Below are 10,674 nucleotides of genomic sequence, written 5' to 3' on the forward strand. Positions count from 1 at the left end.
AAAAGAAAGAACTGTTTTAATACCTGAGTTAATACCTAGTATACCTGGTATGAGTGTTCCTCTTAGGGACAAAGCTTTCTTATTTAGAACCTACCTGCTTAAGCCACTTTGGATGAGAAAGTAAGACCCCAAGAACACAGTTCATAAGCAGACAGGAAACAGATTTCTAAAATGTGTGTGTGAAATACACAGGATTGTGGGAGTGGAGAGATGGAAGAAGAGGGGGTGTCGAGCTATTATAGATTGCACTTCATGGGAAGAGTTTTGAGCTTACGGAGAAGAGCAGCCAATGAGAAATTCTCGCGGCTGGGTGATCACACTCCTTTAAAGAACATCTCATGTATCTGTGATTATGTGATGTTAATTCCCTCTTCCCCTCCCTCCAAGCCTGTGTATGTGGCAGATAACTTGGGCAGTCATTATCAGGAGGGTGTCTGTGAGTGGGGCTGTTTTCTGTATTTAGATTGGCCCCAAAAGAGGAAAATGAATGAGACTGAGGGTTCTTGAGGGGCCATGAGAATGCACACTCCCAAGAAATGGTAGAACCCTTGGGTGGGGCGTTGACTATCCCAAGGATGTGGGATGGAGAGATAAGTCAATCTCATCCAGATCTCAAACACAGATAACCAATATTGGGATTCCATGAAATCAGGGAAAGTGAAGCCCAGAAAGGGACAGGAACTTGCTCAAGGTCATACAGCAAGGCTGGGACATGAGCCAAGTGTCCTGATTCTTGCTGAAGCATCCCCCATCTGGCTATAGGGCTGTGTAGATGGGAGCTGATAAGTGGTACCTGTATGTGTCCTTGGTGGTAGCATTAGCAAGCTTGGGTTCAGGCTGGTGGTCAGAAAAGGGTCCCAGGTAGGTCCAGTTAAAACCTTGCAGGCCTGGGTAGGCCTCCACCATGACTTTGAGGTTGAGCCCCTCCCCCACGGTCACCTCCTGGATGAGGTTCTGCTCAGAGCTCAAGTCCAAGTAGGCACTCTCTGGAAAGCAGAACACACAAGCATCTGGCATTAGTGGGAAGATGTCCTGGTTTATTTGTCCATTTTGTCATCCACCCATTGATCCAGTCCCTGAGCAGCTATGTCACAGGTATACAGTCCTCACCACCACCCAAGACAGGTCCTCTGACACCCCTCTTCTCACCACCCCCCTTCGGAATCCCTGGATCAAAACTTTTCTCACTGAGGCCCTAGGAGAACCTGGGCAAATTCCTATCCCCATTTGTGCCTCCATCTCCTTATTTGTGTAATGAAGAGATTGAATATAATCTGTGATTTTCCAAGTTTTTGAAAAATTTTTGGCAGCAAGAAAAAATACACATGTGCGCACGCTCACACATACACAATTTCACATGTCTTCATCCATTTCCCTTTCTTCTGGTCATAAGTCAGTCAATGCAGCTTCCAAATATAGCTCTGGAGTAGGTGTGTAACCCAGGCCAGCCAGTGAGGGTACTCTGTCCCCTCTGGCCCAGTGATTGGTTTGGGTTACCATGAGTCCATGAGTCCATAACACTCAATTCCATGATTTTTGTTAAGACTCTGGGAAAAGAGAAGCCCTTATTTTACTGGTATTGCTAGGTCAGATACTACAAGGCAGATAGTCAGAGTCCTACAAGGGGAAAGCCTTCTGGGGGCTAGGCCCAAAAGGAAAAAGCAGAGCTGAGAGTTGGGGAGCCATAGATTCTTTCCAGCATCAGCTGAACACCTAGATCCAAGTGTTCCTGAAGCTGATATCCATGAGCATTTTAGCTATAAGGAAAAAAAAAAACATTTTAATTAGGCCAGTTTGAGTTGATTTCTGTTACTTGTATCTGAAAGAGTCCTGACTAGTTTCTCTTTTTTTTTGAGACAGAGTCTCACTCTGTTGTCCAGGCTGGAGTGCAGTGGCGCAGTCTCAGCTTACTGCAACCTCTGCCTCCCAGGTTAAAGCAATTCTTCTGCCTCAGCCTCCCGAGTAGCTGGGACTACAGGTTCCTGCCACCATGCCCAGCTACTAACTAGTTTCTCCTAATGAAATTTTGTACAGCTTGTAATCCAGCTGCTCTTGTTGAATCTCAGGCAAAGGAATTGTGGCAAGAACCCCAATTCACTCAGCCTCTCCGTGCCTGTCATGGTAGGCCCTGACATGCCTTCTTAAAACCTCAGGGCTCTGCCACAAGCCCTGGACTAGATGATTTCTAAGAGCTCCTCTCCTTACTCTGTTCTGTCTAAAAATCTGAAATTCACCCTTCTACACTGACATATGTCTACTCAAAAGCCCCCTATGGCGTCCCTTCGCCTCCATTATTCAGTTTGGCATTCAAGGCTCTCCTCAATCAAATCAGGTCTCACTGTGCTCTTCCAGCCCCCTCCCCTCTTCCTTCCTACACACACACAAACACACACTCAACGCTCCACCCACCTGGGTCTCCTAACATCCCTGAACACACCACAGTCATTCCAACCTTGGAGGTTTTGCTCTAGCCATTTCCTCCACCAGGAATCCCATCCTCCTCCTTTTCATTATAGAGGCCCCTTTATCCTTTAAGACTCACCGCCATGAGGGAGTCTCTACTCAGTGCTCCAGGATGCAGGAACCTCTCACTCCACTGGACTTTTGCTGCCCTTCCAGACTATATACTCATTAGGCACCACATCTGCACCGCTTCATGCATCTGGTTCTGCCTCCAGGTAGCTTTCTTCTCTCTCCAACTAGTCTGTGAGCTTTTGGGGGCAAGGCTTTTCTCTTCTTCTCTGTCTCTCTCAGCAATCCATCTATTATTCATCCATCCATTTGTCCATTCATCCATCCAAACACCAGCACTTCCTGCTACCTTCACCATTGCCACTCTAGTCCACCCACCATCAGCTCCAGCCTGGACCACTGCGGTAGCCTCCTCCTTCATCTCCCTGCTTCCATCCTTGTCTCCCTACAGACAGTACTCAACGCCCAAGAAAGCTCTGTTAATTCTTGTTACATCCAACCCCACCATGTCACTCATCTGCTCAGACCATCCCACAGCTCCCCATCTCTCTCAGGAGAAAAAGCCCAAGTTTTTACAGTGGCCTCCAAGGCCCTGTGGGATCTGCCACCTCCCCACTTTAACTCTCTGACCTCATCTGAGGCCACATTTTTTCTCTCCCCGCAGCCACACTGGCCCACTTGTCCCCTGAACACGGCAAGCACAGTCCTGCCGCAGGATGGAGCTCCCTTCTCCAAAATGGCCACATGACTTGCTCCTTCACCAAGTTAAGTCTTTGCTCAAATATCAGCTTTCCAGTGACATCTTCCTTGGTGACCACCCAATCTGAAGCTGCAAATGCTACATCATTTGTTTTTTAATAATTTACTTGGTTCATTGCCTACCCATTCCCAGCTAGAGCACCCACTTCATGAGGTCAGGGGTTGTTGTATCTGTTTCATTTGCAGCTGTATCCTCGATGTCTAGAACAGTGTTTGGCCCAAAGTGTGAATGAACATAAACACGTATTGAGTGACGACTGTATGCCTGTACTAGAAAGCAGACAGGATTAGAAGCCATAACTGAAGGACAATTCTTGTGCTTTTGCTCTTCTTCCCCTTTACCGTGCCAAAGCCTCCAGTACATAATGGGGTCCACGGCAGAGTTCACAATCTGCTGCAAGTCATGCATGTACTCTAGGGTAGCAATGCTCATGATTCTCATGCTCCTCGCCACCTCTGTCTCCCGTAACATTCAACACATGAGGCACGGCCAGACCTAAAGAACTCAGAGCCTGCTCCCACTCTGATGAGCTCCTGCTTCAGGGTCCGAGTCCAGTGACTGCCACTGCCTGCACCCAATCACCATAGCCAGAGACCTAGAGGTCATCCTTAGCTCCTTTCTCTTCCTCATCCCTACATCTTAGACTCTTCCACACACCACTGGCCATCTTCAGCCTATTCTCCAGCTCCAGGCTCCCACCCAACCCACATGGTATCAGACAGCCTTCTCAGATACTATCTTCTAGTGCATACTTGGACAGCATTTCCTGTGTCAGACCCTGTTCTAAGTACTTACTATCTATCTGTTTGTCTGTCTGTCTATCTGTCTATCTATCTATCTTTCTATCTATGAAGGCAGTTACTGTTAATATCTTCATTTTACAGGTAGGAAAACTGGGACACAGTGGGGTTAGCAACCTGCTAGTCGTTGGCAGACTCAGGTTAGAACACTGCCCTGGAGTGTGTACTCCTGACCACCACACAGTGCCTCCTCTGTGCAATCTGACCCCATCACTCTCCTCTTTACAATGAGCATCTAACAGGTTAAGATGCAGTTACTCTCTCACTTTAAGACACCTTTACCTCTGGCTTCTGCTGCCTCCTCTGCTCCCCTGTGGCCACTCCTCACACCACTCTACATCCGAGCTGTTGTCAGGTTCTTTCAGTGTTCCAAATGATCTATGCTCTCTTTGCCTTTGAGTCTTGCATATGTTCCTCCCTCTGCCAGAAGCACTGTTCCCCTTCCTTTCCCACCCTTCTGCCCAGCTAACCCACCTTCATTCTTCCCAGTTTAGAGGCCATCTTCTCCAAGCCTGGGCTGGGGGACTCCTCAGTGTTCCCAGGACACCCTGTGCTTCCCCCATAATCACTGGGCGATCATTGTCTTTTCATGTGTCCATAAAGAAATGCATGAAAAATGAACAACTGCAGTCCAGTAGGGAGCTACTGGACCCCAATCCCCAAACAAAACAAAAAATGGCGCTAAGGTGTACCCAGTGCAGCCACACAATGTAAGAGCTCCAAGGTGGGAGAGAGGTCCCAGGACAGGGTAAGGGAAAGCTCCTGGAGAGTGGCTCCTTAGCCAGGTCTTGGATAAACAAACTCTGGCAGAGATATCCTCAGCAGGTCTCCTTCCCTGACACCAGCTTCCTCCTCAAAACCTTTCTGCTCCCACTCCTGCAGGATCCCTACTGACCATCCACCACCACCCTGATGCTTACCTACCACCCGGAAGAACATGGAGGTGGAATGCTTGCCCTGCACGTTGCTGGCCACACAGGAGTAGTTGCCGGCATGTTGGAAGTCTACTTGACCGAGGCTGAGGGTCAGGACTTTTTGGTAACGGTTATCATGAAAGTCAGATCGCTGAGGGATTGCGAGCTGCAGCCAGAAGGAATGGAGATGTTATACCAAGGTAGTTTAGGGATTAGAGAGATCTGGGTTCCAATCCTCAGCCTTTAATTACTATCTGCCTGTCCTCTGAGCCTGTTTCTTCACTTGTAAGATGGGGCTCCCTGCCCCCAAGACTGTAGTGAGGAGTAAATGAGATATGCATGCATGTGGCTTAGGGCTGTGCCTGGAACACGGCAGGCACAGTGGGAAGGGAGGGGGCTCTTAGGGGCAGCCCAGCGTGATTCCCTCCCAGAATCCTCCTTCCCCCCGCTCCCTGTCTCCCAAAGTCTTTCTGAAATAGCTGTTATATTCCTGGGCCTCAAAGGTGGCCTAGGAAACCCTTGCTAAATAGAAGTGAGCTCACCTCTGGGTTTTGTCTAAAGGCTGGGGCAAAGGCCATGTGTCAAGGGGACAGAGAACTACCTCCCCCACCGCCCCCCCACAAAGTTCAGCAGCACAAGCATGAGTCCTGGTTCTGCATCAGCTACTGACTGGGAGTGAGATCTCGGGCGAGTCTGTGCCCCTCTCTGGAGTCTGAACTGTGCCTTCAGCTGAGACAGCCGGTTTGGAGTAGGGGGCCCATGACTCCACCGTGTAAAACCTGGTGTGCTGGGAGGATGGCCAGACTTCACCTTGTGATCCGCAGGGACTGACCTTGGTGTTGTTGTGTTGGAGGAAGACATCAAAGTCAACGTCAATGTTGCTGGCTGAGCACACGATCTGGGCAGCCTCCCCTCGAATCCGCACCAGCTCTGCAGGCACCAGTGTCAAGGCTGGGGGCCCTGGGATGACTGAGACCGGGGGAGAGATCCCTGAACACCCAGGTTCCCTGAACGTGATATAGCTGTTGCTCTCCTCCCTGCCATGGGCCAGGCCACACTGGCCAGGTTTCCCCCGTCACTGCCCCATCCCAAATCCTGGGAAGCAGCCTTGATGCTTCTACTCCCCCCACTGCAAGTCCTATCCTATAGAGGCCTTAGAAAGTCTACTCTCTCCATCACCTCTACCCCTTGCCAGTCCCGTCACCATTCTCCACTCTGGACTTCTGCACCAGTCTCCTCAGAGGCCTCCCTGCCTCCCTCTGAGCCCCCTACACCTGGGCTCTTCACCAAAGTGACCTCTTACAAATATAAATGGGACCATGCCTCTCTCCTCTGTAAACATTAGGGGCTTCCTGTTACTCTCAGAAAAGAAGTCAAAGTCCTTTCCATACCCCAACCTGTTTCTGATCGCCCTGACAACCCCACCCCTCGTTCACTGCACTGCAGCCCCCTGCACCTCTTTCCTACCACAGGGCCTTTGCACTCACCTTTCCCTCCTGGAATGCTTTTCCTCCCACTCTTCAAATGGGAGGCTGTTCTCATCCTTCAGATCTTTAGCTCAAAAATTCCTCAGTGAGGCCTCTGTGACCAGCTGATATGAATTAGCCTCCCCAGCACTTCTATGCCCTCCACTCCCCAGCTTGGTTTCTTGTTCATCACATTTGTACTTTCTATTTAATAGTTAGACTGTAGTCGAATGTCAAATCCATGACAAGAATATTCCAGCAGCCGGCTGGCAAGATGCCTGATGCACAGTAGGCCTTAAATTCATATTTATGCCCATTGCTGCTGTTGAAAGATAATCTAATCCAGATTGCTAAGGCCCAGGGACATGAAAGGACTCCCCCAAGGTCCCTGAGGGGGGTCAAGGCAGAGCTAGGGCCCAGGACCCTTGGCTCTTGGTCAGCCCAGGGCTCTGCAGGATGAAGTGCCAGGAAAGAGCCCTAACGGCCTCCTCTGCCCACACAGCTGAGGTCCTTTGACCTCCCGGGCAGGTTTAATGGCCTCAGATCCCAGGGGCATTGGGCTAGCTAGTTCACTCTGACCCTGGCCCTCGTTACAGGGACTGATTGCTGTCTCAAGCCCAGGTCCTCAGCCTGGGGCCCTGCTTGCTCTCACTAGTTCTCCCAGAAACCAGAATCCCGCCTGCCATCCCAGCAGGGTGAGACTCCACCTCCACTGTTACCTGGCCACTGCAAGAGCTGTCACACGTGCCCACCATCTCCTCCCTGCCTTTTGGCTCAGCATCCCTCCCCTTCACGTGCCCAGCACCTGGCCTTAGGCAGGCCCCGAGTGGGAAATCCATGTCTGAGGCTGAGCTTCAGTCCTCTTTCCATACCTAGAACATTCAGAGCCTGTCCCCAACTCACCACTTGGTACTCACTGTCCCCCTGCTGAAGCAGATCCCTGAACAACCACCTCCTTCATATCATTCAGATTTCAGCTCTGATAAAGTGTTTTCTTCTCAGTGAGGCTTCCCCACCCGACACACTCTTATTCAGCTACCCTGTTGAATGTTTTTTTGTGTGGTATATGTAATGACCTGAGATGACCTTGCCCACTGAGTTATTTGCTCACATGTGGTTTGTCTCCCTGCCCCAACACCTTGTCAGTCCTGCCCCATGGATGATCGTGGAACCACTGAGGGGAAGAAGTGAAAGGAGGAGGACATCCCACTACCCCCCATCATGCCCAGTCCCCAGCCACCACCCGCGTGGCTGCCGGCTCTCTGTCCCCGCTCTCCAGGCCTGGCTGCTGGTCCCCTTGTGCCCCACACACCTTTCTGCACTTTCAGCCGGATGCTGATGGACATCACCTTCCTGCCACCCATCAGGGCACTGCATTGATAGTCCTGGCCCTGAATGAACTTGGCCCTGTGGATGGTGAAGCCATGCCAGGGTGAGAAGGAGTAGTTGGTGTGGCGCAGGAGGGGCCGGCCACGCAGACGCACCAGCGAGACGCCTGCCTCCAGCACGGGGTCTGTGAGCAGGCAGGGCAGCAGTGCATCCTGGTCCTCAAACACCACCACCTCGTTTGCTAGCACGTTCCAGGGCCGGGCAGGGTCTAGGGTAGAGAAGGGCACAGGGTTACAACTGCCCTTCCTCCACTGGGCCAAGGAGTACCTGGACATAGGTGACAGGGAAGTTCAGAGAGGCTGGTCATTCACCTGAGCTCACACCATGCCAGGACAGTTCAGTGGACACTTCAGCGTAGGGGCTCTAGAGTCAGATGCACGTGGGCTCCACTCTAGTCCCACTATGTGAGGCTGTGTGACCTTGGACAATCTCCCAGCACTTCTAGAAAATGCATCATCATAGACCCGCCTTGCAGGGTTATTGGGAGGACTGCATCACATTAGAAGCTCTTCCAGGTCCTTGCTCATAGCCAGCACTCAGTAAATGCAGAGCTGAATTGTTACGATTGTTAATTTTAGGGCCCACTGTAGTGGGGCCTGCTGGGCCACGGCTCTTGGGAGGAGGCTCAGACTCCTCACCTTTGACGTAGAGGTGGATGGCGGCGCTGCCTCCCAGGGGGTCACCAGGCTCAGTGCAGCGATAGGTCCTTGTGTTTTGGAAGGTAGCGTTGTTGGTGGTGAGGACACTGCTGGGGCCATCAGAGTACAGGGTCCAGTGAGGTGATATGGGGCCATCCCATTCCACACTGCCATTGCCCACACATCGCAGGGTCACCGTTGCTCCTGGCTTCACGACCAACTCAGGGCCACTGGGCTCTATCACTGGGATTCCCTGACCTGCTGGGAGGGAGGGACAGCAGACAGAAGTGAGGTCTAGGATGCACCCCTTGGGCCGTCCTGACTCTGAGATGGGTGGTAGCCTGGCAGGGATGGTGCTGTACCATCAAGGGACCACCTTGAATTAGCCCCTGCCCCCTGGTCATAACCCTCAACCTGCTCAGGGTTGGACTGATGTCTCTGATGTCCAGGAGGTCCCTTCTCTGAGAAAGGGGGCTTGCAGCTTGCTCAGCCTCTCATTCAGGCCTCTGTCTCCCTGGGGTCCTCAGCCTCCTGCCTTAGTCTTCCCTGCTGTGATGACATCTTTCTTCTCCCTAGGAATGGACTCTTTTAACCCTGTGTACAAAGCAGATGCATTTCTACCACCGAATGAAGAAAGAAATGAATGGAATGTTCACAGCCAAGCCCTCTGACTTAATTCATATAGGAAAGGAAAAAAATAGAGATGTAGGATCTTAGCCCGGCAGAGTTAGAGAGGTCCCAGGAATCTCCTGGAGCGCCCACCCCCACTGATTGACATCTGGTCTGCAGCACAGTGGGATGGGACGTGCCGTGCCTCAGTTTCCCCACCTATAAAACAGGGATAATCGTCATACCCACTCATCAGTATGTTAGGCATTTTAAATGCATGGGAAGCCTTTAGAACATCACCTGTCACCAAATAGATGGTTCAGTAAGAGTTAGTCACTATGTTTATTCCTAGTCTACGCCCAGCAGCTCACCCCTGCACCCCCCACATCTGTGTTTACCGGGAAGCCAATTTCTTTTAAGGAAAATTTTCTTGAAGGAGAAAAGAGAACTTGAAACCCCTAGCAGGCTGTCTGGGAAGAAGGCCCGTTGCCTCTGCAGCGTCAGCATTTTTCCAGGGCCTAAAATAGGGGCAAAGGAGGGAAGTGAGAGCTGATTCAAGCCTCCGAGGGGCTGCCAGGCGCCCCCCAGCCTGTGTGGGCGGAAACACATTGTTGGCGTCAGGCTCAGCCCCCGGTTTCCGCTCAGCCTGTGGCCCTTCTACAGGGAGGTTCTCACTTCTGCTTCCCCAGCCTCCTAGCCACTGCCCTCTCTCCAGGCAGGGAGAGGGAGTGCCACTTGCGGGGCAGCTGCGAGGCCGGGCTCTGACGCTGATCCACTGGCTGACCCTGGCCATCCAACTCCTCAGCTCTGGCCCTTCCTATTCCCAGTGATGGGGGCACAATGACAGGCCAGCCCCGAGGGCTTCTGGTGAATTCAGGGTTTCTCCGTCGTTCTCTGCAAACCCCCTTGAAATGGGAATTCCCCCTGACCCACCATAGAGCCCAGAATTGGAAAGGTTTTCTCTCTCAAGTCCTTTTGGGATGGCTTAATTCATGTTTTGATTTTGTATTCATCAGAATGTGCATTCCCTCTCCCCAAGATCCACAAAAGGGACTGAGTGAATTGTGAATACAGCCAAGGCTGCCACCTGGGGTTGTAGCCCTCCTATGTAGTGCAACCACCAGGAAGAGGGACAAATGTCATTTCTAGCAGCCTTTTAGCAAATCTCAACAGAGCTGGGGCTACCCTATCACTGCGGCAGCAATCGAGGGCCCCCAGGCGGGGGTTTTATAGCAGGAAACAGCTTGTAGTGTGGGCTCACACCAACTTGGGTTTGGAACTTGGTTCTTCCCTTACCAGCTGGGTTAGTTGCTTAACCTCTTTGAGCCTCAGGCTATTCTTCTGTCTGATGGGAATAATCCCAGCTCCCACCCCAAAAACTTCAGCTGGGGGTTGAGTGAGATGATATATAGAACTGCTCCTGGGCCGGGCGCGGTGGCTCAAGTCTGTAATCCCAGCACTTTGGGAGGCCGAGACGCGCGGATCACGAGGTCCAGAGATCGAGACCATCCTGGCTAACACAGTGAAACTAAAAAATACAAAAAACTAGCCGGGCAAGGTGGCGGGCGCCTGTAGTCCCAGCTACTTGGGAGGCTGAGGCAGGAGAATGGCGTAAACCCGGGAGGC

At 51.6% G+C, this 10,674-nt stretch overlaps 1 protein-coding gene across 2 annotated transcripts in view; it reads right to left on the minus strand.

The window, feature by feature from the left end:
- The window catches only part of CSF1R (colony stimulating factor 1 receptor), a 61,305-nt gene that overhangs the window by 20,737 nt on the left and 29,894 nt on the right, over positions 1 to 10,674 (minus strand). For both annotated transcript variants that reach the window (XM_011931544.1, XM_011931543.1), the window contains 5 exons: positions 8,440 to 8,697; positions 7,725 to 8,009; positions 5,779 to 5,915; positions 4,953 to 5,112; positions 794 to 986 (listed from right to left, as the gene is read on the minus strand). In XM_011931544.1, the coding sequence (XP_011786934.1) occupies positions 794 to 986; positions 4,953 to 5,112; positions 5,779 to 5,915; positions 7,725 to 8,009; positions 8,440 to 8,697 (1,033 nt within the window). The remainder of the gene's footprint in view (positions 1 to 793; positions 987 to 4,952; positions 5,113 to 5,778; positions 5,916 to 7,724; positions 8,010 to 8,439; positions 8,698 to 10,674) is intronic.

This window comes from Colobus angolensis, unplaced genomic scaffold (genome assembly GCF_000951035.1).
Source record: "Colobus angolensis palliatus isolate OR3802 unplaced genomic scaffold, Cang.pa_1.0 Scaffold90, whole genome shotgun sequence".
Lineage (NCBI taxonomy): Eukaryota > Metazoa > Chordata > Mammalia > Primates > Cercopithecidae > Colobus > Colobus angolensis.